This window comes from Primulina eburnea, chromosome 6, assembly GCF_022965805.1.
Source record: "Primulina eburnea isolate SZY01 chromosome 6, ASM2296580v1, whole genome shotgun sequence".
Classification (NCBI taxonomy): domain Eukaryota; kingdom Viridiplantae; phylum Streptophyta; class Magnoliopsida; order Lamiales; family Gesneriaceae; genus Primulina; species Primulina eburnea.
In genome coordinates this window covers 37,734,195-37,759,310 of record NC_133106.1, presented here as the reverse complement: position 1 = coordinate 37,759,310, position 25,116 = coordinate 37,734,195, and the positions used below count along the sequence as shown (strand labels likewise).

Below are 25,116 nucleotides of genomic sequence, written 5' to 3'. Positions count from 1 at the left end.
GGCTCGAGCTTTATTCGAGCTTTTATCATCATGCTAGAATTCGACTTGTCTTGAAATTACTAAGCTCGTGAAAAGCTCGAGTTCGACTCGTTAAAAGCTCGTTTATCATGTTAATCAAGCCGGGCTCGAGCTTGGTTTATTAATAGCTCATTTATCATATTTAACAAGCCTGACTTGAGCTCGGCTCGTTTTCGAGCTCGTAGAACATACAAATGAGCTCGAATTTGAGCTTGATTTGAGCTTGTTAAAATTAAATATATCTATGAACTAATTTTATATTAGACATAAAAGTTTAACTTTTATTAGTACTAATATTTTTATTTGTCAACTCAACAAATGGATCAAACTCGAGCTTACGAGCCATCTAAACGAGCCGAGTTCGAGCTCGCGAGCCTATTAACGAACATGTTTGCGAATACGCTTAGGCTAGAGCTTGGTTTGATTAAGTTGTCGAGCTCCAAATCGAGTTTGAGCTTGGTTTGATATGATTAACAAACGAACTTAAACAAGCTTTTTATCGAGCCAAGCTCCGAATAGCTCGCGAACGGTTTGGTTTGTTTACATCCCTAGCTGGACTTCTTCGATTTTTTGGAATCAATTACATCCAACACAATCTTATCAATTCTTTTAATAAGTTAGATTTAAGTATCGATACAAAAATATATACGATAAGCTACAAAAGTTCTAAAAATAATTTTTTAAAATATAATTTTATATTATTTTCCTAATTCTTAATTTCTAGCTATCCTAATCAAAATTTAGGAGTTAGAGCTTAAGATGGGCCAACGTTTCTAAACCCGACCCGTTATGGTTGAAACCCTTCTTTCTTTTTTTACGGCCAGGGTTAGGAACTCTATCTCTTGAGAGAGGAGCGTCGGAAATCTTGTTTTGTATTACAAACTCATTTTATATTATAATTTGATAACTATAATAATTTTTTATATTATCTAAATAAATAAACCTAAAGTTTTGTATACATGCTTCCTTCAATTTCATTTTTTTATTTTTTTTCTGAATCCACTTACAATTCATTTTAAATATCAAACTCATGTTTTTAAAATCAACCGATCGAACCAGTCAAGGTCTTATATGAATCATATTTTAAAATAATTTAAAAAAATCAAGGCAAAAACTTGTGTGAGACGGTCTCACGGATCATATTTGTGAGACGGATCTCCTATTTGGGTCATCCATGAAAATGTATTAATTACTTTTTATGCTAAGAGTATTACTTTTTATTGTGAATATGGGTAGGATTGACTCGTCTCATAGATTAAGATTTGTGAAACGGTCTCACATGAGCCCACTCAAAAATCAATTATCAAAATCAATCATGACCGTTTCACTATTTTTTTTTATTTCATAAGAATTTTTTTAGAATTTAACTTTTCTTATATTTGAAAGCTTAAGTTTTATTTTTGGTTATATATATATATAATATTTGTCAATGTATAACATATGGAAATGCCAGGCTATATATTTGTCAATGTATACATGTGGAAATGCCAGGCTGTGGCCACCATCATCTGTACAATAAACTGGAAAGTACTGCCATACCCTTCTTAGACACTGTACATGTCCCCACGGTAAAGGCAAAAACGACCTTTCAAAAATCATATATATACTACGCATCTCCCTTTAGCCGTTACTTTCTTTCAAGCCAACTTTCCATCTACACGCAATAATTGCTCAATTTGATTTCAGAGAATCCGGAAAATATATTCCTGCTTTGCAAATAGATTGACAAAGTAGGGCAAAACCCTTCTCCATTTCTCCACACACACATATATATATATACGCACACGCACGAACGACTGTGTCTGTGTCTGTTTTTGTGCTATAGGGCAATGGAGGCTGGTGGGTTCTCGCGCCAAAGCGTGCAGCCAATCGACGAAGCATCGGAGACTCTCTTCCAGAAGCGCCGCTGCTGTTTTTTCTTCCACACAAACTCCTCGCCATCCCCCGCTGTCGGATTGGCGTGGTGGCAGAAGGTACGGGCGTCCGAGATCCCTTCCGGAGACTCGCTTTGGTCCCGTGGAGTGAGCTTACTGAAGAAGATCCGAGAATTGTCGGAGATCGTGGCTGGTCCGAGGTGGAAGACCTTCGTACGCCGGTTCAATCGGAATAGGAATAGGAGCGGGAGCGGAAAGCACGTGAATGTACAGTACGACCCATTGAGTTACGCCATGAACTTCGACGAGGGGCCGGGGCAGAACGGTCATTTCGATGACGACGGAGAGGATGGGTACTTCTCGCGGAATTTCTCTTCTAGGTACGCCAAGGGTTCCATGGATTTCGGCAAGGAAGGTGTCACCTTCGTTTAATTAACGCCGGAAGTGCTGTTCTGCGCTGGCGTCCGAGGTATTCTCGATCACAGCTCATCAAATTTAGCGAGTCTCTGTATTTTCCCCTTTTTTGTTGTCCAAAATTATTATTTTTTGGTCTTTGATTTTTATTTTGTATATAATATTTAGTGGGAGAATTACATAAAGACATCAGATTATTACTAGTTTGCGTTTGATTATCTGATAATTTTTGTCAACTTTCTATTAAATTATTGTTTCTTGTTGGAGGAATAAAGTTTGACGTGGACAGTACGAGTCAAAATCTGAGTGGAAAGTTGATATTTTTCCTCTTATAATTATTTTTATCGACTATTTTAATTAATCATTATATTCTACTACTTTTTTTGGAAATGTATCGAAGATATGATTTTATATATAGAAAGTGCATCAAAAATGTATTTACTCTAAACTTCAAACAAAGAGTAAAGCATCTATTCTGAAAGTTATCGGGAGCAGTAAATTGCTATTTACTGTGGTTAAATTGATTTTTTAATCGACGTTCCAGACTCTGTATCTATTTTGTCTCTGACTGTCAACTGGCGTCACAAGATTCACGCACACATTAATCACTATAATAAAATAATTCAAATAATTGTCGACTTGATGTCTCTATTTCACAATATAAGAAATACTTTTGAAAATTAGGTCGTTTCCAGTTGTCAGACATTCCAATTGGAAAGCAAATAAAAATCCTCCGTAATATCTGTCGAATAATAATAATAATAAACTTTTTTTGCCCAAAATACAGCCGCCCATCGGATTTTCCAACTGGGATTTTTTTTCATTGTTTTAGTTTGTACCATCGCCACTAAAATAGTTAGAATAGATGATTTGAAATGAAAGATCTTTTAATTTTTATTTTTATTTTCATTTTTATGTTTAGGGAATGTTGAGTAAGAGAATGTTTGAAGATGCAATCGAAGTAATACTAGTAAATGAAATTTTGGGAAACAAAAGATTGACTATATAACATTCTTTATATAATAGTAGTAAATGAATATTAATTTGATATTTGCTGGGGAATTTCAAAGGTTTCGTACATTTAGTTTCTCTTTAAAAGGGAGTCTGTCTGAGTGTCATTTAGACTATATTATATAGCATAGCTGACAAATCATCAGCGGTCAGAACTTTTAGATTTCTCTTCGTATTCCTTTATCGAGTTTACCAGATGAGCAACTTCCCTCATACTTGGCCTCATTTCTGCTGAAGAACTGATGCATTCCGAAGCCACCTGCAGCAAATTCACCATCCTCTCCGCATTTGCACCTTCTGAAACCAATGATTTTTCGAAAACCTCTTTGGTCCATTCTTCTCGAATAGCAGAATCAACCCATGCAGCTAGATCATACCCGTTGTCTGGAACAAGTTCCCCTGTCAATAACTCGAGGAGGATAACTCCAAAGTTGTATACATCGGCCTTAAAGATGTTGTTTCTTTCATTTACAATGGGGAAATCATTGTCTTGAGATCTCTCCATTTGGGCCAGATGAGAATCAGCTTGATTGTTGATCACTGCCAAGCCATACTCGCTTACTAGAGGTTCCATTTCTTTGTTTAGTAGGATGTTGGAGGATTTTAGATTTCCATGAGGGATTCCAACTGTTTGTAGTCTCTCATGCATGAAAGCTAACGCATCCGCAATTTTGGCTGCAACGTCTAGTCTGCTTTCCCAGTGGAACTGTTCCCCTTTCTCGGGTCCTGGAATTGGCAGTACGAGAACTTTATAATTGACGTGCAAATTTTATTTTACTTTTTTGACATGCATATGAACCACATATAATATAATATTGGGCTACAAGTTTGAGAGAAAATTTCGATGCCGAAATGTTAGTTTGTGAGGTCTATTAGCATCAGACTGGAGGACCTCTCAAATATATGAATCATCATACGACGAATTGCTAGCTAAACCAATTTATGACCGTAACATTTCAAAGATGCAACAAAGAAATGTCTCAGAAGATTCGGAGTGAGTATCTTGTAGGATGATTTTTAAAGGTAAGTTTCACTAGCAATGATATAACCACAGGGATGCGAATAGGGAGTAAAAAAATTACCATGAAGAAGCTTGAATAGGTTGCCTATCTCTTGGAAGTCATAAACCAGGAGTTTTTCTTGTCTGGAACAATAAAACGCAATCACAGGCAATACATTTGGATGCTTCACTTGATCTATCGCCTCCATTCTCTTCGTGAACTCATCCTTTGAGACATCCCAACCCTTGATCCTTTTCACTGCAAGAATCACTCCTTCACTTAGTGTAACTTTATACAGACTTCCATTTTTGCCTCTTCCAATCAATATGGCCGGAGCACGTAACAAATCCTCGAATTTCAACCCTTCAGACACTGGACTGTGTAGTACGGTTAGGGAAGAATCCTTCCCACTTTCAACAGATGTTATAGAAAATTCAGACCGGTTTCCACCACCAATGCTTTTAGACTCACTCGACGGGCTGATGACCATGCCCGTCTGGGAATCCTTTGTGGAGACATCATCTTTCTGTTTACTTTTGCATTTCATGATCAATTTGAAACCAATTAGGCAAAAAATGAGCAATCCAATTACAGCATATCCAGAGTACATCAGATAATCTTGCAAAGTTTTCCCTTTATTCTTTTTTTGGGTGCAAGTATTAGACGTAGGCTTTCCACATAATCCTGGATTCCCTAAAAAGCTAGTCTCATGGAAACGTTCCTTGACATCAGGAATCTCACCGCTGAGATTATTGTAAGAGACATTGAAATCTTGAATCTTGGAGAAATCAAACTGAGGTATACCTCCAGTTAGCCGGTTATTTTCAGCTCGAAAAGTCAGCAAACCTGAGATTCTTGACATGTCCGGTATTACGCCGTAGAATCCATTTCTTGATACATCAAACCTCTTCAAATCACTTAAACTGGAAAGGGAACCTGGAAGATCACCCGAGAAATTATTTCCACTTAAATAAACATGTGTTAAAAGACTGCATGCTGATATCTCTTCTGGAAGCATCCCAACAATGTTGTTCGAGTTTAGGCTCAATACGAGAAGAGCCCTACTGACACAAAGAGAGGCTGCGTCAAATAAACCTGTTAGGTTTTCCTCATTGAGTACAATTTTCTTGATTCTTGGCGAATCAACGTAACAAGTTACTCCTTTCCATTTATCTCCACAAGGGTCCGAGCTCAAATTCCAACCAAAGTTGGGTTCTCTCTGAATGTTTTGGGGAGCAAGTTTTTGCATGAATTGCACCATTGCTTCCCTTACTTCCGTTGTTTCTGCAGAAGCCATCGACAAGAGAAGAAAGAACTGCCACACCCGAGGTCGATCCATCTTCTTCTTAAAATAGCAAGGATTTTCTTGATTTTGCTAAGGTTAAACAATGAAGGGCATTATGTTATGGTGACAAATTAAAGTAATGATATCATAACTAAAAGTATTATGGATTTTCCGATTAATGGTTGGATTTCTGGAAGATCATTCCAGGGAGTGGCCGATGGATTGTGATCTGTATATACAAACAAATACAAGAGGGGTAACAGAAAATGACAAATGAGTGGAAATAAATATGTTTGAAGCCGGCAGTGGGAAAGTGTCAAATTCATTTATCTTTGTTCTGTTTATAACCTGAGCTGCCTACCTACTCCTCGACTTTTTTCTTGAGTTCTTAGATACGCTTATTTATTTATGCCAAAAAACCAAATGGCATTTAATTAAGAAAATTTGATGATAGAACCCATGTGTAGGCAAATGGAAACTCTCCTCGTCCAATGATAAAGAAATCGAATTTTAATATAATCTTCTTAGAAACATTATAAGTTTTGTCACCTCTTAGGGCACCTACATTGGTGCACAGGGGCGGAGGTACAACTTAAAGTACCCGGGCTATAAATTTGATATTAGCCCGGGTAGATCAATTTAAAATATTAAAGGATGTTAGAGTTTAAAATTCTAGCTCGGATAACGCCAGATTCCTGGCTCCGCCCCTGTTGGTGCATTAATGAGTGATTATTAACACATATTAATATTCATGCACCAATGTGGGTGCATGGATTATTAATCTTGGCTGCCATGTCAGCCATGAAATTCACCAGAATGAACGGCATTATTTCGCAAATAGCGACGGTTTTTCGTAAAGCGTCGCAAATTGAAAACGTCGCTACTTGCGACGGTTTCTCAAAACTCGTCGCTACTTGCGACGTTTTCTCACAAACTGTCGCTATGTGCGACGCTTTCTCACAAACCGTCCAACATTTTTTTTTCATTTTTTAATAATATTTTGATGAATATTGAAATTAAGTTATTTTTAAAATAATAATACTATTTGTTTTTAATAATATTTGTTGTAAAATTTTAACAAAATTAGAAAGATATTGAATTAATTAAAATTTAAAAAAAATGCGTAAGTGGACAGTGGGACCCATAAATAATGAAAGTTGATATTAAATGAATGTGAGTGTGTGTTAATAATGGGAAAATGTTAATGTAATGAATATGTGGCTCGTGGACCCATAATTTTTGAGGAGATGGAAAGTTAATAACATAGATTAATGTGGACGGATGCGGATGCACTTATTACAATATATGATATATTTTAAGCAAAATACTTCAAAACACTTCTCAACATTGAATACGAGAAAATCACCAAAAGAGAATTAACACCGCAAATAATTAATTATAGCAACGGGAAATTTCCATCGCTAAACAAGGTTAGCGACAGAGCAACGACGGAGATGTAGGAATATGTTGTCTATTAGTGACGGAAATATGAACCACGGTTTGATTGTTTCCGTCGTTGTATCGAGCCATATCTCTAAATCCTCATTTCCATTTAGTGTATACTAGTAAAAGATGCATGTGTTGTTGCATGTGTTATTATTATTTTTTATTTGATCAAATAATATTAAACAATTAATACGAAATTATTTTCAATTTAGAAGATTGTGTAGTTTTACATATGGATTATTTTCAATATAATTACGTAATTATGAAATTAATATTTTGGTGTCTTCTAAAGTAGTTATTTTAAGGATCTCACACTTAGTAATATAATAATATAGATAATATAGATTTTCAAAGTAATTGAAATGTTAACCAATTATATACTATTTCTAGAAAATCTTCAATAGTTTGAATTAAAATCCTTTCAAAAATCCAAGTTTACCATCGAAGCCTATTCTAAAAGAATTTGGACCAAATTTGTTGAGTTTTTGAAGCATGGATGGGGGGACCAAAACTGATTATTTTTTGCTCATCTTTTTTTTTTTGGGAGAAGTTTTGTTATAATTCAATCTTAGAAAAAGAACTCTTGTCAAACTTAGGACATCGATACTAGATGTGCTACAAGCCAAGGAAAGCTGAAATGTATAGGTACAACATCAGAATCATCAATAAACGTGTATATGAATGCTCAAATTGCAATTTTGACTTTTTTATATTTTAAACAATTTTATTGTATTCTCATACGTTAATAAATTATTATATTTGAGTTATATCCATATCATGCATAGGTGGAGAGTCGGTGTTAGATCGCAGAAATTTACTCAGTGCACACCGAAATATAAACTACGAAAAAAAAGAATCATCCTTGTTTTGGGTTACAATTATTGGGCTTGTTCTTTAATATTTTTTGGATTGAACATTGTTGGCCAGAAACACAAATAAACTGGATTTCATCAACATATCTCTCGGGCTCAGAAAAATATAAGCATATGAAGTCTGTATCCTTGTATTAATTTAGAAGTAAGTCTCTTGTGAGACAATCTCATGAATTTTTATCTGTGAGACGGATAAATTCTACTGATATTAACAATAAAAGTAATATTTTTCATAGATGACTCAATAAGAGATCTGTCTCACAAAATATGACACGTAATATGGTTTCACACAAGTTTTTGTGTTAATTAATGGTTACAACTGGTAATTAAAGGAAATATAGGTTATTACTGGATATGATATTTTTGGATCGAATTAAGATAACAACAAAATTAAGTACATTTAAAAGAATGAGAAGGAATAAAATAATAATAAGGAATAAAAAAAATTGTGGAAAGGGATACGCATGAAAAGTTGATCTCACCAACCAAATTTAAAAGCTCCTATAAGAAAACGATCAAAAAAATCAACATCACTTGGAAAGCAATAGCCAACAAACAGAGGTTGCGAATGGAATTAAAAATAATAATGAGGGAGTCTATCTCCAAAAAAGAGTAGATGGGAAAATTTTGTAAAATAATCTGGATCAATTATTTAATTAAAAAATCAATCTTTTTACCTGTATAATTGACTGAGATTAAAAAACAAAATCTTCCAATTTGTGGACTTGGACAATCATTTATCTTGAATTGATTTTTGGAATTGAGTTCTTTCACCGCCAGCTTCCAAATTACAACAGCGGACCTGATTTTGCTTAGAGAGAATCTTTAATGTCGCACATTTCAAAACGCACACTTTCTTGTTTAATAAAATGTACTGAAACCCAAGAATCCTGTCAAGAACACAATAAAAAATATTAAATTTTTTGCTGAAGACTCTATCAAGTATTCGCTAATGGTTGACAAATCTTGAGCTAGTTAATCGTTACACTTTTGGCTCTGACTTGTTTCTCGAACTATTTCCTTGCATTTTATGGAAAAAATTGCCAACCATCCGGTAAAGTTCTCTCCTTTTCTCCTTTGTCACCTCCTTGGAGAGTCTTGCCTTTTTACTGAAACTTTTCTAGAGGTGGGGTCTTTGATTTATTGACTTTGCCTGTTTCGCATCCTCGTTGATTTGGTTCTTGACAAGCTCCCTCGTATCACGAGCAGGTCACTTTCTTACTTTTTTGTTTTGTTTTTGTAATGATAATTATTTTCTATTTTGTTGCAATTATGACACTTAATATATACACCTCTTCTGTTACATTTTCATTGTCCTGATTTATTTTTCCCTATGATTTTATGTTCTTCTACTTTTCAATGTTACCATAAAGCGGTGGGCCGCGTAGCATAGTGTGGGGGAAGTTACATGTGGGTTGTTGCGCTTTTATTACTTGGATCTTCATTTGTTCCCGAGTTCCTACGGTTTTCACATCGTTTGCATTTTCTTCCCTTGGAGTTTTTCAGCATTTCCTTGAAGATTTCTGATCTGGGTGTTTGCAGATTTTGGGATTTTTCGCATTTTGCAGGCTCGTGAGTCCCACTGAGAAGTCTTGAAAACTGTTTTTCTATTCTATTTCTCCATAGAGAGAAGAAAAATGGCTGGGGGAGCAGCACCGAAGTCAGATGAGCCAGCGCCACACCCACCAAAGGATCAGCTTCCAAATGTTTCTTATTGCATTACCAGTCCGCCTCCTTGGCGTTAGTATCTGTTCTATGAAATTAGACACTTATTTCTTCACTTTATTTAGTACATTCTTTTATTATTCTTGTAAAATTTGGCATATAGTGGTTGTGAATTGTTTGAGCTACTGGCTTTCCTTTCCTTTCCTTTTTTTGGGAGAGTTAATTTTCTTCAGCTTTCCTTTTTCTTTGTCATCTTTATTTGAGTGGTATATTCTCGTGGCAATAATTTTTTTTCTTTTATTTTGATGGAATATTCTCGGGGCAATTTTTGTCAAGGTGTTGGCAGAAGGTGTTGCAGAGTATCTGCGTGGAGACAGATTTTAGCAATCTATGTTATTCTATAAGGACTTTATGCATTTTCCCTTGCCTGGACGACTAGTATCTACTATTTTCCGATTCTTGTTAATCTATGTACGCTTTCCTGCCCTTTTTTGAGATCTTTTTATGTTCAGTTTTTGCTGATCAAAAGACTGTTACATCTACTTTAGCCTTTAAAATTGAATGTCATGTTTGAATCTGAATCTACCTTTCTGGAACTGATGCTTTCACTAAATATGTTTTTTAAATAGCATGTTTTAATGGTTTTGTGTGCTTTTCTGGCTATTTTATTACAGTTCATGTTGATACTTTACATAGATCCGCTGTTTTTTGTTTCCTTCTTTGGAGACATCTAACTTGTTTAATTTTGAGGATCCTGGTTCGACAACCTTTCGGTCTATTTGGTACTCAAGATAACCTTTCGTTGTTTTTCCAGAATAACTTTAAGTAGTTATCCTAATTCGAGGCATTGTAAAATCATTAAGCAGCAATGCATTTCCGAGTGATCTTCGAGTTTATCTCGTCCCCTTTTTTGCTTTAACGGCTTTGAAATTATCAGTGACTTAATCAACATTGTCTATCTTTCCAAATGCTTGAATACATGGGTTCTGATTGAATTATTTAACTCTGATTTTTGTTTTGCAGCTGAGGCTATTCTTCTTGGATTTCAACATTATCTTGTGATGCTCGGTACAACCGTCATCATCCCGACTGCCCTGGTTCCTCAAATGGGAGGAGGAAATGTGAGCCTTCAAGTGCTTGTATTATCTTGAAGTTCGTTTTCTGCTTGATTTTGTATTCCTTATGTAGCCTTGCACATGCCTTTAGGGTGAGAAAGCACAAGTTATCCAGACTCTTCTTTTCGTTGCCGGATTGAATACTCTGTTACAGACATGGTTTGGAACCAGATTACCTGTTGTAATTGGAGGATCGTACACCTTCGTCTCACCCACAATTTCCATAATCCTGTCTGGAAGATGGAGTGATCCAGATCCTATTTCGGTTTGTGATCTTCATACTATTTCGGTTGATACTTTTTATGTTCCTTTTTGAGAACATTGTTCTTGTGCCATGGTGCTTGTTTCGGCTAAAATTATAAGCTTTCCTCAATTTAAGCTATACAGCTGTGAAAGAATTAGAAATAAAGAAACGCTAGAAGGTTTTAATACTTCTATTTATTTTTGCTAATTATGTTAAATGCAAATGATGGTGCAGAAGTTCAAGAAGATAATGCGTGCCACCCAGGGTGCATTTATTGTTGCCTCCACCATTCAGATAGTCCTTGGTTTCAGTGGTCTTTGGCGAAATGTTACAAGGTCTGATATGAATTACGTTTTTGATATGCCTATCCACCAAGCTTGGAGTACTCAGATTGTTATTTTATCATTTACATAATGTTGCTGGTCTTGCCTGCACTTGCGCTATGCGCATGCTATTTTGAAGAACATCATGACATTTTGTAGAGAAATAAAATAGAAAAACTAGTGATAACACTTGACCGTATAAAAATTATTAAAGACAGAAATAAGACAGAAACGAGAGATTAATTTCCCCGCATACATTGGCAGATTTTATTCTTTAAAAGATTTTCATGATTGCGTCAACATGTTTATATATATGGTTTAATGATTCCTAGCTAGAGTGCAAAAGCAAAGAATCCAAACCATAATTTCAATGGAGATTATGTCTGAACCCATGTGAACTATGGAAATATGGATAGAGAATTATTGAAATTTAATGTATTTACTTTATCTTACCATACAAGTGGAATAAAAATGTGTAGGTAGGCAGAATCACATATCCACGTGTTGGCTTGGTCAGCTTCATGGCTAACAAGGTTCTAATACCCTGTAAAAGCTAGTGTTAGCTTAAGATTGGAATTAATTTTCTTTTTATAGAAGACCAGTTAGAAGGTACGTAAATAAAACACTAGGAGAGGTCTGGGCTGTCCTACTATCCTTCAATGTCTTAGCTCTCTTAAGTAAATACTATTTTTCGAGGAGAAATCTCACCTATTCTTGACCAATTGCTTCCGTTTAGATAATGCATTATGATTTGGATGCTTTTTGGCTGGGTCAATGTCGACACTTCGTTTTGTGCTTTAGCATCAAGAATTATTGTGTTTATAGCAGTTGAATTTTGTGTTGTTTTTAAATCTAATTGGTTCGCCAGTACAGCAAATTCGACATTAACATAGTAGTCAATGAAGTAATCTAATCCAGCTAAATAAGGTATAGTATTTGTGATTGATGAGTGGGCTGTAAAGAACTTGGTCTTTGTCTGTTTGACTATATTTGAGTATATTTTTCTAGCGAATGATACCGTTGACAAATTTATTATTGAGACACACGCATTTACCCAAGATTTTTGTGCGACCAAATTCACTTCACGTAGTGTTTCTGTTTTTTCTCATCCATGTGTAACTACAGGTTTCTGAGTCCACTTTCTGCTGTTCCTTTGGTGGCTCTTGCCGGTTTTGGACTCTACGAGCTTGGATTCCCTGGGGTACGAACAAGGGCTACTTAATTTCATTCTTTGTGTTTTCTTGAACATATTCGTCACAGTTTCCTTCTGATAAAAGAAACAGCTGGATTTGATTCGCCATCCTTGATTTTTAGGTTGCCAACTGTGTTGAGATCGGGTTACCACAACTCATCATTTTGGTTATCTTTTCTCAGGTGACATCTTGAATTGCATGTCAACTGCGTATTACAATCTTGCTTTGATAGGACTAATCGGAGATTGCTTTCTCTAAATATTTCAATTTTTGTGCCCAAGAAATTTTTCTGCTATAAATGTTAGCATAGGACTTATTTTACTTTTTGTTGCAGCATTTATCTGATGTACTGTGATTGAATGGACTTGGATTTTTCTTGTTGCAGTACTTGGTCCATTTCATACGTCCAGGAAAGAATATTTTTGATCGCTTTGCAGTGATATTCTCAGTCACAATTGTGTGGATATATGCACACCTGCTTACTGTGGGTGGGGCCTATAATGGAAAGCCGCCGAAGACTCAAACGAGCTGCAGAACTGATCGTGCTGGACTTATTGCTGCTGCTCCATGGTATGCTGAAGGTTTTGCTTAATCATCAGTTGTGTTTCATAACCCTATGATTGTGAGCTATTTGCATACTTCTGTTATTAAGTGCTGTTTGGCACTATATATGTGTATGTGCTGTGTAGTTTTTTCACTCTTTCCCACGCATTACCAAGTTTGAACCTGAGACATAACTCTTTGGAAACCAACTGATCCACAATGGTAAGCTGGTTGGCCACATGGATCTTGAGTCAATTTTGGGTTTAAATAAAATATGCAGTAGCATCAGACATTAAATTTTATTTGGACTCAAATAAGTTAACATATATATGTTCTGTGTTTCAAGAACATTTGATTCTCGTTGGTTGATCATATAAGTTTTTGAGCTTGAGATATGCAGCTACTGTTTCAGTGCAAGGGCCAATAGGCTATGAGCCCTCTTTGTGCAGTGTAGGATTCAGTTAGTTGTGAATTGTGAAAGTTCTGACTTGTTGCATACAATGATTTAATATTCGCCTTCCCTGATAATTTGTTATTTCTCTGTATTGGCAATGACTTACTTATGACCATGTTGACCTTGCACATACAGGATTAGAGTTCCATATCCCTTTCAGTGGGGAGCGCCTTCGTTTGATGCTGGTGAAGTATTTGCAATGATGATGGCTGCATTTGTTGCCCTTGTAGAGGTTTGTTTTGACCTCAGTTTCTCTGTTATCAATAATTTTTTTTATCAATTTTTGTAGAGCATCTATTGGTGTTCCTTTTGAACTCAAGCAGACCAAAACTTCAATAATTGATTTCATTTTGGTGTTCAAACTCTTCCAAAGGCAAAAGCGAATTTGCTCTCTAATTCATTTGATGGGTTTTTCTTTGTCTCTTATCGGAAATCAAGAAAATACTATAGAAATGGATTTAATATTATCAAGATTGGTATGTATATTTTGATATGATTTTATTGAGCTCAATTAAAATAATATTTTCTATCATATTTGTCCTCAACTTGCTTTTTTTGTTGTTGTATAAACAGTGATGATTATAATAAAATTACGGTTGAATAATATATGATTTTTAGAAATTTAGTATGTCTTGTGAATATTGGTCCATGCCCAAATCAAATTACATTGAGTTATGTGTGATTTTCTCTTTTATGTAAAGGATCTTTTTCATGTTGTAGGTCATGTATGCCATCTATAATATATCCGTGATCTGGTTAACGTTTACCACAACCCCAAAGATCTATTCACAATTGTTGTTAACATGATTATTAGTATCCGTGTGATGAACAATTTTTGTGTACCTTTGCTATAAAATTATGGCCGTCTCATTATCACATTAAGGAGATGGAACCATGCATATCAATCGTTATTATCCATTCTTTTGTGAGCAAGATATTTTCTGTCTTAAGCTGAATAATACAAAAAGTTACCCGCACTTGACATCAGGGTAGTGTTGGACATCAAATAAATAAATATGGGGGAAATTGGTTAAATAACTTTGGTCAACTTTTTTTTTAAGAAATGACCTCCTCAAGTGTATTTGAAATACACTTGAGGAGGTCATTTTCTTAAAAAAAAAGAGTTGACCAAGAATATGTTGTTCAATCAGAACTGATGTTGTCAAGATCATTTCAGGAATTGTTTTCTTTCATGTTTATCTCCAACACGTTTCACCTATGTTAGGTCTTCAAATTTTAACTGATTTTATAAGAATTTTAGTCACGTGGACATCTCTCTGGTGGATACAGTTCTTGTAAATCTTGTGCTCTCTCACGAAATTTCATATTTTAACAGACGTAACACGTAATTTTGCTTGACATGTTATGAAATGTTTAATGCAGTCCACTGGTGGATTCATTGCTGTGTCCAGATATGCAAGTGCAACCCCTTTGCCACCATCAATTCTTAGCCGTGGTGTAGGCTGGCAGGTAATTAGACTCGGCATGTTGGATAACTCAAGTTTTGATTTTGCAGCTTCTTTTACTCAACAAATAAAGTAGAAAAATATGATATTTACATTCTTGACAAAAATCAAATAGAATTTCAGTGAGATATTTTTCATATAAGTTTCGTGTGTTGCAATCAACGTTAGTATCAAATAAATACTTTTATAACATTTCTCCTTGATTATTTTCATAGTGTCTTGTTCATTTGGATAACCAAAATGATTATTGTCGGAATTTGATTGCTTTTTTTGGCCCATCTCTGAATGACAGGGTGTTGCAATCTTGTTGTCCGGTTTGTTTGGAACTGCAAATGGATCTTCTGTATCCATGTAAGATATTCACTTTTCTCCAGTCTGTCTGTTTTCATTTACTCAGATCTTCCTTTTCTTGATTTCGTATCTAGTGAGAATGCTGGTCTATTAGCATTGACCCGTGTTGGAAGCCGGAGAGTAGTGCAAATATCTGCTGGATTTATGCTTTTCTTTTCTGTACTCGGTAAACTTTTCTGCACTTGGCTTTCTAATCAGTAATCACTTGTTTTATTAACAAATGTCACTTTAACAAGCAACGATTATGCTTAACAGGGAAATTTGGAGCTGTCTTTGCTTCAATACCGGCACCTATTGTAGCTGCCTTGTACTGTCTCTTCTTTGCATATGTTGGTATGTAAATGAAGCTTGACAAAATATTCTGAGCCCATTTCTTTTAGGTATGATGTTTATGAGAAATTTGAGCGTTAATCTTGAATTCAGGTTCGGCCGGTTTAAGCTTTCTTCAGTTCTGCAACCTCAACAGTTTCCGGACAAAATTTATCTTAGGCTTTTCTATTTTTCTGGGCTTGTCTATCCCCCAATATTTCAACGAGCACACCGCTATCGAAGGATTTGGACCTGTCAACACGACAGCCAGATGGGTATGCACGACTATGAATTTCCTATAAACTTCTTGGCTAAGAAAAATGATATCTTCTTTGTTCTTTGTTTCTTTCCTCGACAACTTTAATTGATGCCTGCTTTTTTTTTTTTTTTGTGGCATTCTTGGAAAATAATGTAAAAAAGCGTTCTTGAACAATTTTTTCTATCCCTTTATTTCCAGTTCAACGACATGGTAAATGTCCCCTTCTCATCAAAAGCTTTCGTAGCTGGCATAGTCGCGTATTTCTTGGACAAGACGTTGCACAAAAAGGATGGTCAGATAAGGAAAGATCGAGGCAAACATTGGTGGGACAAGTTCCGGTCCTTCAAGACTGATAACAGAAGCGAGGAATTCTATTCACTACCTTTCAATCTCAACAAATATTTCCCTTCTGTGTAATTCTGATACCGAAAAGGGGAATGGTTAGTCTCAGCTCTAAATTTTCTGCTTCAAGTAATATTGAAAAACCAAGTATGGGCCACTAGAGTACCACCATTGTTTTCAGACTCTTGTATTTTAACACGTGGTGGAACAAACACATATAGCCTTGGTCCAATGGCAAGATGACTGACTCATCTTGTGTTTGGATGCTTGGATTGTAATTGTAACTCGTCTAAGTACATTTCTCGGTTCCTTTACACGAAACACTATGCTTATAGTATTTTTAGTGTCGTCTTGGTTTTCTTTTTTGGTGAAAAGTTTGTGGATTTGGAGAGATTTAAATGGCTTGATAATCAATATAACATTTCAAACACGAAGGAACATTTCTTTAATTTATCATTTAAGTGGAAGAGTATGATTAATAGATGAAGTGGTAACTTCAACACAAGGGCAAAGTGGATAATCTTTATTTCCCTGTTTATGCTCAACAAATCATGAAGATGAATCCTGGCCGTTATGTCTCACAACCACCTTGTACTCAGCCGCGAAGAGTGACAAGACCCCGACACTAGGAGTGACGCTCGTTCTTGAGGAAATTTATCATTTAAACAGTAGAATTATTTTCTTGATATTATATATAAAGTTACAGCCAACAATTATATATTATTTTTCGTTTGTTATTATTATTATTACAGAATGTGATTATAAAATTTAATATTAATTTTTTTTTACCATATTGTGATTATAGAATCATTTTAAAATATCATATTATGCATTTTCTTTATTTTTTGAAATGATGACACTTAAGATATTACATCCGATGACTTTCGGATCCTAGTTCCGCCCCGAGACAGCAATTAAGGAAACACGAATAGTAGACCATTCTGACAGTCTCATTTTTGTGCCAAGTCCTGAAAATGAAACAAAAGTGATCCAAAAAAAAAAAAAAATACCCGAACCAATTTGAAGTACCGGTTAAAAAATGGTGGTAAGCTTGGAACTGAAATTTTGTAGCAAGGAAGCGAGATAAAAGAAAACTTCTACATGCCAAATTCCCCAGTCTCAACTCTCACATAATTGAGTAGTATACTGTATATTAAACACTTTATTCTCCAACACAGATTTTTGTAATTAAAGTACCAAAAAGCCCTGACATCATGAATAGCTTCTGGTGTTACACGCTCTCTTCTGCTTGTTTACGGGCTTCCTCTCGCATTACTGCTCTAACATAGATCTCGTAGCAGCATCCTGGCAACAAATATCATGTATGGTGTGGAGTATGTAAAACTATGAAACGGTAAGTAGCTAAGACTTGTATTAACGACTGAAATATTGATACATTCATCTATCCAAATCATAAGATCAAACAATGAGTTTGTTGTAGGACGAGCGCGCAAAGTGAATCAAATAGTTTAGTGGGATTAACAGCTTTCACGCAATCACAATAACACACCTCAGAATTGGAATATTCAAATTTGTAGCGCAGAGAAAAGCATACCAGCTACAACGACAATAGTAAGAACATCTCCAAATACTTTGAGGCGCTTCACGCTTTTCTTATATGACTTGAACCGATTTAGTGCTGGGTCTTCTGCCAAAAGCTGAAAATCAAAAGAATCATTTCCAAAAGAAACCCATGTAACAGAAATAAATTCTTGAATAAAGGAAAGAAAGTATAAAAAGGGCACAGTGGACATGCAGGATAGCTGGCCAAGCTTCTGTCAAGAAATCATTTGATTATATAACCATTACTTGGGAGCAACGTAATTACAAAACTTAGCAAGTGTAAACACATTTCTGAACACATGTACAAACGGTAATACTTATTGAAATAATTAATACGACTTGAAAATATTTAGAATGGGAAGCATGTGCAACACAATAAGCTCGATAAACTGTGCATAATATTATAGAATCAATGAAATAAATATAAGAGGAAACCATTAATTCAATAAAAAAAATTACAGAACTCCTTTAGCATATGAACTAATCTCTAAAGAAAGGATCCGTTTGCCTGTCGATAAAGAATATATTCGAAAGCAGTCCAACTTTTTATAAAAGAAAACAAAAGTAAATCATTAAATTACTTCTATCTATTGAGAGCTTAAGAGTCTAATGTCACATTTTAATAGCATTGAGGTTGTGCTTAGCTCTATGAATTTGATCTGAAACGGATATGTATTCATAGATATAAAAAAATGCAAAAAATGGGAGAACTTGAAGTTATTTACCCATACAAAAATCGGCTAAAATTTTGGCTAAACAATTTTGAGATTCAATAGACTTTATAATCTCCAAAAAAAGTGGAGGTCTAATGCATCACTATCCATCAAGTGGAGCGCATTGCCACCCAAATTCTGGCCGGTGGAGATACTAGGGGCAGATCCACAGCATAAGAAACAAGACGAATTAATGGATTCTAGGCTATAAATTATATTTTCTTAAAAAAAAATGACATCTGAAACTTAACTCTTTCATTTCATTTGGTTGGTGACTACAAATTGGCCTCATAGGTTAGGTCAAAGAGCTACCAAAAACCAGAGAGAGCCCCTCTTCATTTGTATAAAACTCTTTTATCCTCTGTCTCTCGAGACAAGGTCAGGGTTTCATTCTCGATACAAATCTCGTCCTCATCTGAGACAAAAAAGTAATACTCTTTTACCTCATTCCCCTATTCTAATCCAGGAACCTTACATAAGTGTCATATATACTTCATTCCATAACGATCCCAAAAGCCAACACAATCAAATTAACATTAAATCAAACGAGTCTAATTTCAGAATCATATATATAAACTATAAAAATGTAGAGAATATAAGTACTTACAGCCTTCTCGCGAGCCCCAGGTTCAACATGAAATCTACGCCTCGAAAGATTCGACGAACCGTCAGCTTTCTGCGCCTGTGAATTGAGCCGAAGCGCAGAAAGGGTAGTTTTGTTGAGTAAGAACGCCATCTTTTTCCCCGTACATCAGAGCTCGCGGGATGCCGAGAGGAAAAGGTAAATATAAAAAAGTGTCATTCACACTCTGATGCGAATATTTGCAAAATCATCCATATCAAATCATAAATTATGTTTCCCTACCAAAACTAGTGGCGTCTGGAGATCTGCACAAATTATAAAAAATTAGATATACCAAATTTTATATATAAACAAATACAATAAATCATACACAAGACATTTGATTAATCTTTTTTTTAAAAAAATATCTCAAGCACTATAAACAATTAAATCAATTCATTTTTTATTTTTTTTTAAAAAAGAGTGAACAAAATGTTTCATATGTGATTTATTATACTTTGTTTATCTATAAAGTTTGGTGCATCTAAATTTTTATAATTCGTGCAGACGAAACTTGTTTAAATAAAGTATAACACGATTTAGAACACCAAATCCGTCCTCCATTTATTTTTTTATGTTAAACTTAATATGGATGCTAAAAGGATCGATCAAGATGCAAATTGAGAGATTTTAATTTTCGATCCCTAAGATCTGTGGGACACATCACTATAAAAATTGCTTTTTAATGTTTTTTTTTGGTTTTCTTTAATTCTAATTCTTTCTATTTTCTATTTCTCGTAATTTTGTGTTTCACTATTCTTTCTATTTCTCGTATAGACTTGATTCGAATTTCCTGGTCCTTTATGTCAAATTTTCTTCTAATTATTAGCCTACCATTACGATATTAGAAAGTTTGTGCTGAGAGATGAAAATGAGACGAGTCTGAGACGGTCTAACCAAATATGAGAACCGCCACGCCTCGCTTATAGACGGATGTAATTTGGGTTGCTGTGGTTGTGTGATCCGTTCTCTTAATGCACATCATGAAGCTTTAGTTAGTAGGATTCATGAATCTCGTAGGGATTACAATTATGTAACTCAACGTTTTTAGGCTTGGAACTTCACGTTCAGTCTCATGCATAGACCACTCAAGGGCGGTTTGGATAACAGTTATGTACACATCTAACTTCGTCTCGAACATGGTTTTTCCGAGCCATTATATATCCTTCTAATCGACAATCTCCGATCCATCTCAATAAGCTCGACAAATTATTCCACTGGCTTCTAGTTTTATTGACAGCAACTGCCGAAGCAGGCAACAATGCATCCATGCAGTGATCTGTAAATCAGATGGTAGTTCAAAATCTGAACTTCGGAGCGAGAAAACTCTCACACCGAACTACATATGCTCGTTTCCACAGAATGCTCCAGCCATGGAATCGGTGTCATAGATTAAGCTACCGGTTTCTTGATTCAGGAAACTCGAGTTTTGTCCAATCCCAATCTCCATGGGTTCGACGACACCTTGCGGATAGTGGATGTTATATACCGACTGCATGAAATCCGGGGATGATAAATTTTGCAGGGAGTAGCTGGATTCATCGATCTTTTGAGAGATGATCAGTTCTCGAAGGTAACTATCCTCGAAGTGCAAACTTGAAGGTGATGGGCCGGTAGATAAGCATGATGAAGAGGTTAACGTATTTAGAGACGATTCATCATAAAAAACGATGATATTCTCCTTATCTTTAAATGCAGAGATTACCAGCACGCTGGCATCAGCCTGAAATAAAAACGGTCACGAATATACTGAGGCGTATTTGAGCCTAGAAAAATGATGATCGGAGAAATTTATTCTATGTAACAACCAACGAGGTTAAAAGGTATGAGAATCCTGCCTTTTCTGGTTCAGACAGGTTATCAGCAGAAACGTACTGGCCATTCGAGAACGTCCCCATCACTTGTCCGACTACATTAAAAACAACCCCATTTCTTTGTTGAGATGGAGAGGAATCATACAAGTATAATTTCTTATCAAGAACACATGTCCGAGCATGTTCCACCATAGCATCCCACATCTTAGGCGGCATACCTAACCCAAAGATCTGCAAACATATAAACAGTCACGATTATTGACAATTAAGGAAAGGTAATTCTTTTTTGATACACGAATACTTAAGTAATGCAAGGCAATAATCAACATTATTATATCAATTTTTTTAATATGATAATTAAACATAAATATAATGCATCAAATCTTACACTTCGAAGCCTTGTGGGATCTAAGGAGAGTAAACACAGAAAATCTTGCACGGTGTTTACTCTTTCCTTTCGTAACCGCTTGTGGAAAGCTCCTTCTTTGCCAATTTTTTCCAGACGCCATACTTCATCGGAAAGAGAAGGAGGGTGGTGTTTCTTGTACACTGGAGGATGAACAGAATGAAAAAGTTAAATCATATATGACTGAAATTTTACACGTTTCCAAATTTCTAGCCTCACCACTTCTGATGATTGCATGGAAATAACCATAAGAGAGCACAATAAAAATTCGAACGAAAGAAATCCCAACTGATATCAACGAAGGACTCACATTCTCCACGATGATCTCTTACAATAAAGGCTTCTGATTTTGCTTCCTTCACTCTGGTACCACCAGTATTTTCAAAGAGTCTAGCTCCCAACCTGAATTTTCGACTTCTAGTCCAGCTCGAATTATCTGTGAACGAGATATCATCAATGGGAGCAATACCATCTTTAAGAGTAACAATCACGTCCCCCGTCACAAGGGATTTTTTGCCTTCTCTTTCTCTCACTATATTATTCTTGAAATCTTCAGTAGTCCAATTGTCTCCTTCATTGCCGTCAAAATCTCCCTCAAGAACCACAATTTCAACTTGTCCTGATGATCCAGGGCCACTCGAAACAACTTTCCCCGTATGAACATCAAATAAAGCTACAGCCAGATTGTTGCACCCTTCTCCTTCGATTCGAGTCCCAGTAAACACAGGAATGGATACGGCGTTTAAAAACTGCATAGTTCTTGATTCAGAATCTTGCGATTTTTTTACACAACTCCTAGATTAAAAAATCATGTTAATCTCTTGACTTATAAGAAAATTATCAAAGGACGATCATTAATTCTTTCCACTAAAAAACCTGATCCTATACCGTTTCATATTGGTTGAGTATTTTCTTAACGCTAAATCCACTTCCTCTTTCACCTGAGATCCAACAATAGAATAGACCAGAGTTACTAATTTGTACATAGAGTAGTGATTCAAGAATCAAAGGGATGCTGAGTAGAATTTCACAAAGAATGTATTTCAAGGCCGTAAACTTACAACTCGACGAATCAAAGGCTCCAGAACTGGCTCCGTTAGCTGTTGGAGTTTCTGCAGATTCATTACATCTAGCACCACTCTACAAAAATTTCATGGATGAGACATTCGAGAAAACTACGAGGAGAAACACCGTGAAAACTCGTGTCTCCAGTGAACAGATAAATTGCAAATCGAGGCCGGTAAAAATTCCAAATTCGTTAGTAGTTGTTTTTCAGGAAATATAAATTTCCCCAGAATGAAACTAACTCAATCTGCCTCTCATTCCGGCTTCAACTAAATTCTTTCAACTTGTTCCAAAGGAATACAAATTATTCAGCTCAATTATTCCATGTTATTGGTCAAGTACTAGACACACGAGGTACGTTCATGCGAATTGCCCATTGAGAAAATATATCTTAAAGTTAAGGTGTATGAAAAAATTATGCCTTACAGCAAAAAAATAAGTAGTTTATAAGCCATTGATGACTACCAAAATGGATATTTTTTGTAGGACAAGCAAATACAAATGGCTACGACATTCATTAAAATACGAAATAAGCCATGCTTAAAATCTGCCTTTAGACCTCTAAATTAAGCACTGTAAGATGCGCGCGGGATATATGGTCAAGATGTACGCAGCTCATTATATTAAAGGGCTGTGTGAGGAAATGTCTCCAAGTACAAAAGCACTTCAGAAAACCCTTCTGAGCGAACAAAAGAAACCAAAATTTTCCTACCACAAAGTGTAAACCACACATACCATATTCTTAATGTTCTTTTGCCTTGGCCCTTGGCATAAGTTAATGGCCAACCAAAAAATGAAATGCCACCCAAAATTCCAAGCCACAATGAATCAAACTCTAAATAATTGCCGGAAGTGCAAAATTAAAAGCTCAAGTTCTCTTGCTAACAAGTTAACCAAACTGAAATTTTTGTATTGCAGAATTTTCAAAACTACCTTCCTGCAATGCACAAAATTACAATAATATTTTTAAAATACAAAGATATTTAATAACTGTACTATCGACTCTAATGAAGCAAGAACCAAGATGAATCATGATTGTAGCACAGCAGTAAAGGTACGATATACAGTCACTTCAAGAATCATGAAAAACCAACAAAAAAAGTCTAGAGATGAGCAAAATCCCACATCTCATTACACTGAAACGTCCAGCCAATTTAAAAAATAATTCAATAAAAACGAGCATATAATTTTTATGTCGGGCTTTCAAAGACTTAAACCTTCTAAAAGAAGGTAATTTCCTGGGACGCATGCCATCGGAGGAGCAACCTTCCTCTTGATGCGGCCGCTTCTGAGACATTTCCAGAACGGCGCCAAAGGAAACGAAGACAGCACGTGCCGACTCTTGTACCCTACGGCTTGATCATGGTAACTCTCAAACGTGTAATAACAGCAAATAATATAGATAAAGCATCCGCAGAGGCATGGATAAGAGAAGGCGTATTTCTTCAGGGAAAAACCCGATCGCGAACAACATGCAGTGCTACATTAAATATTTATGTACCAAGGGATGCAAGAAAAAGTAATAAAATAAAATAATGGGGTTTGTTCTTGTTTGTGAGTGGTATGAGAAGATGAAAGAACAAAAGATTTATGATATGGGAATGAAACTGAACGATAAAAAATTTAGAAATCACAGATATAGAACATATTATGGTTTCACTGTTCGGGCTTCAGCTTCTCAAACGATTCACGGCTTTCTAGATTTCCAAAAGGCAGATTATTTACAGGATTAGTAGGGTTTTCTTTGTTACATTTGGAGGAAAAAATTTCTGGGAGGTGTGGGTTATCACGAATGATGTTCATGAACTAACCAAATACGAAGTTGGAGGAGGGGCTCTGGTGTGGGGCCCAACTTGACCGACGAATTATTAAAATTTTATTTGTAAATATTACGAATTGCCATTTTATATTCTTAAAATACGGGTGAATAGTCCCCATTTTAATTTTTTCATTAAAAATAATTAATATACCAAAGAAGGAAAGATATCGACTACTTTAAGAAAAAAGACAAAATTTCACCCAAAAGACCTGTAAATATTTTTCCCAAATAGTATATTTTAATATTTTAATTGTTATGTGAACTATATTTTATTTATTTGGATATCATATTTGAAATTAGATATCATTTGGCCTGTTTGGTTATTTACTAACATATCCTCCCGATATAAACTAATTAAAATAAGGTAGGACATAAAAATAATAAAAGTTAATGATTATGCAAACTGAATAATACTTTGCAAATATATTTTCCATGTAACATGCAATTGTTACCATTCAATTTATAAGGAAAATCAGACGTGATAATATGTAAATCATACTAATCGTTTAAATCATATTGAATAAATAATGTGTATTGTGTATTTCAGATAAAATATTGATAAGAAGAATCAAATACATGAACAAAAATAATCCAACGATCACATATTCCATCAACTCATATGCTACCATCCAAAATTAAAAGATAAAAAACATGGTATATGCAAAAATTTAAGTATTTTTGTACGCTATTATGCGCAGGCGCACACACATTTTTATATAAAATTCTCATTCCAAAAAAATAAAAATAAAAATACAAAACCATGCGAGTTGCATTGTAAGTTAATGCGAAGCCAAACCAAAATAATATAGATAGCAACCCGACAAGCTGAACTTAGTTTCTACGAAGCTTCCTTACGACAGTGAACGATTTGATTTTCTTACCTTTCAATTATTTACTACAATTTGGATTTTTGTGGTTGCAATGTTTAT

At 35.3% G+C, this 25,116-nt stretch overlaps 4 protein-coding genes across 6 annotated transcripts; 1 reads left to right on the top strand and 3 right to left on the bottom strand.

Moving 5' to 3' along the window:
• Nucleotides 1–1,829: 1,829 nt before the first annotated feature.
• LOC140835052 (probable inactive receptor kinase At2g26730) lies at nt 1,830–5,898 on the bottom strand. Its single transcript, XM_073200360.1, has 2 exons — nt 4,400–5,898; nt 1,830–4,043 (listed from the first exon to the last, which is right to left on the bottom strand). Exons 1-2 carry the CDS (start codon nt 5,655–5,657, stop codon nt 3,460–3,462), a joined length of 1,842 nt encoding a protein of 613 aa, XP_073056461.1. The 5' UTR covers nt 5,658–5,898; the 3' UTR covers nt 1,830–3,459.
• Nucleotides 5,899–8,894: 2,996 nt separating this feature from the next.
• On the top strand, nt 8,895–16,522 carry LOC140835050 (nucleobase-ascorbate transporter 6-like). Of its 3 annotated transcripts, XM_073200356.1 has the most exons (15): nt 8,895–9,130; nt 9,464–9,661; nt 10,610–10,707; nt 10,793–10,966; nt 11,180–11,280; nt 12,394–12,469; nt 12,583–12,642; nt 12,847–13,031; nt 13,594–13,690; nt 14,842–14,928; nt 15,217–15,275; nt 15,350–15,441; nt 15,531–15,608; nt 15,699–15,859; nt 16,042–16,522. In XM_073200356.1, the coding sequence occupies exons 2-15, from the start codon at nt 9,559–9,561 to the stop codon at nt 16,258–16,260; spliced, it is 1,590 nt and encodes a 529-aa protein (XP_073056457.1). In that variant the 5' UTR covers nt 8,895–9,130; nt 9,464–9,558; the 3' UTR covers nt 16,261–16,522. The 3 variants fall into 3 exon arrangements, with proteins under 3 accessions (XP_073056457.1, XP_073056456.1, XP_073056458.1); XM_073200355.1 differs by lacking the exon at nt 8,895–9,130 and having other exon boundaries at nt 9,338–9,661; XM_073200357.1 differs by lacking the exons at nt 8,895–9,130; nt 9,464–9,661 and adding an exon at nt 9,728–10,057.
• Nucleotides 16,523–17,231: 709 nt separating this feature from the next.
• LOC140833607 (succinate dehydrogenase subunit 7B, mitochondrial-like) lies at nt 17,232–19,276 on the bottom strand. Its single transcript, XM_073197941.1, has 3 exons — nt 19,069–19,276; nt 17,741–17,843; nt 17,232–17,490 (listed from the first exon to the last, which is right to left on the bottom strand). The coding sequence occupies exons 1-3, from the start codon at nt 19,195–19,197 to the stop codon at nt 17,417–17,419; spliced, it is 306 nt and encodes a 101-aa protein (XP_073054042.1). The 5' UTR covers nt 19,198–19,276; the 3' UTR covers nt 17,232–17,416.
• Nucleotides 19,277–20,181: 905 nt separating this feature from the next.
• LOC140835051 (calmodulin-binding protein 60 A-like) lies at nt 20,182–24,161 on the bottom strand. Its single transcript, XM_073200359.1, has 7 exons — nt 23,586–24,161; nt 22,365–22,443; nt 22,192–22,244; nt 21,614–22,098; nt 21,286–21,446; nt 20,922–21,128; nt 20,182–20,806 (listed from the first exon to the last, which is right to left on the bottom strand). The coding sequence occupies exons 1-7, from the start codon at nt 23,663–23,665 to the stop codon at nt 20,423–20,425; spliced, it is 1,449 nt and encodes a 482-aa protein (XP_073056460.1). The 5' UTR covers nt 23,666–24,161; the 3' UTR covers nt 20,182–20,422.
• Nucleotides 24,162–25,116: the final 955 nt, after the last annotated feature.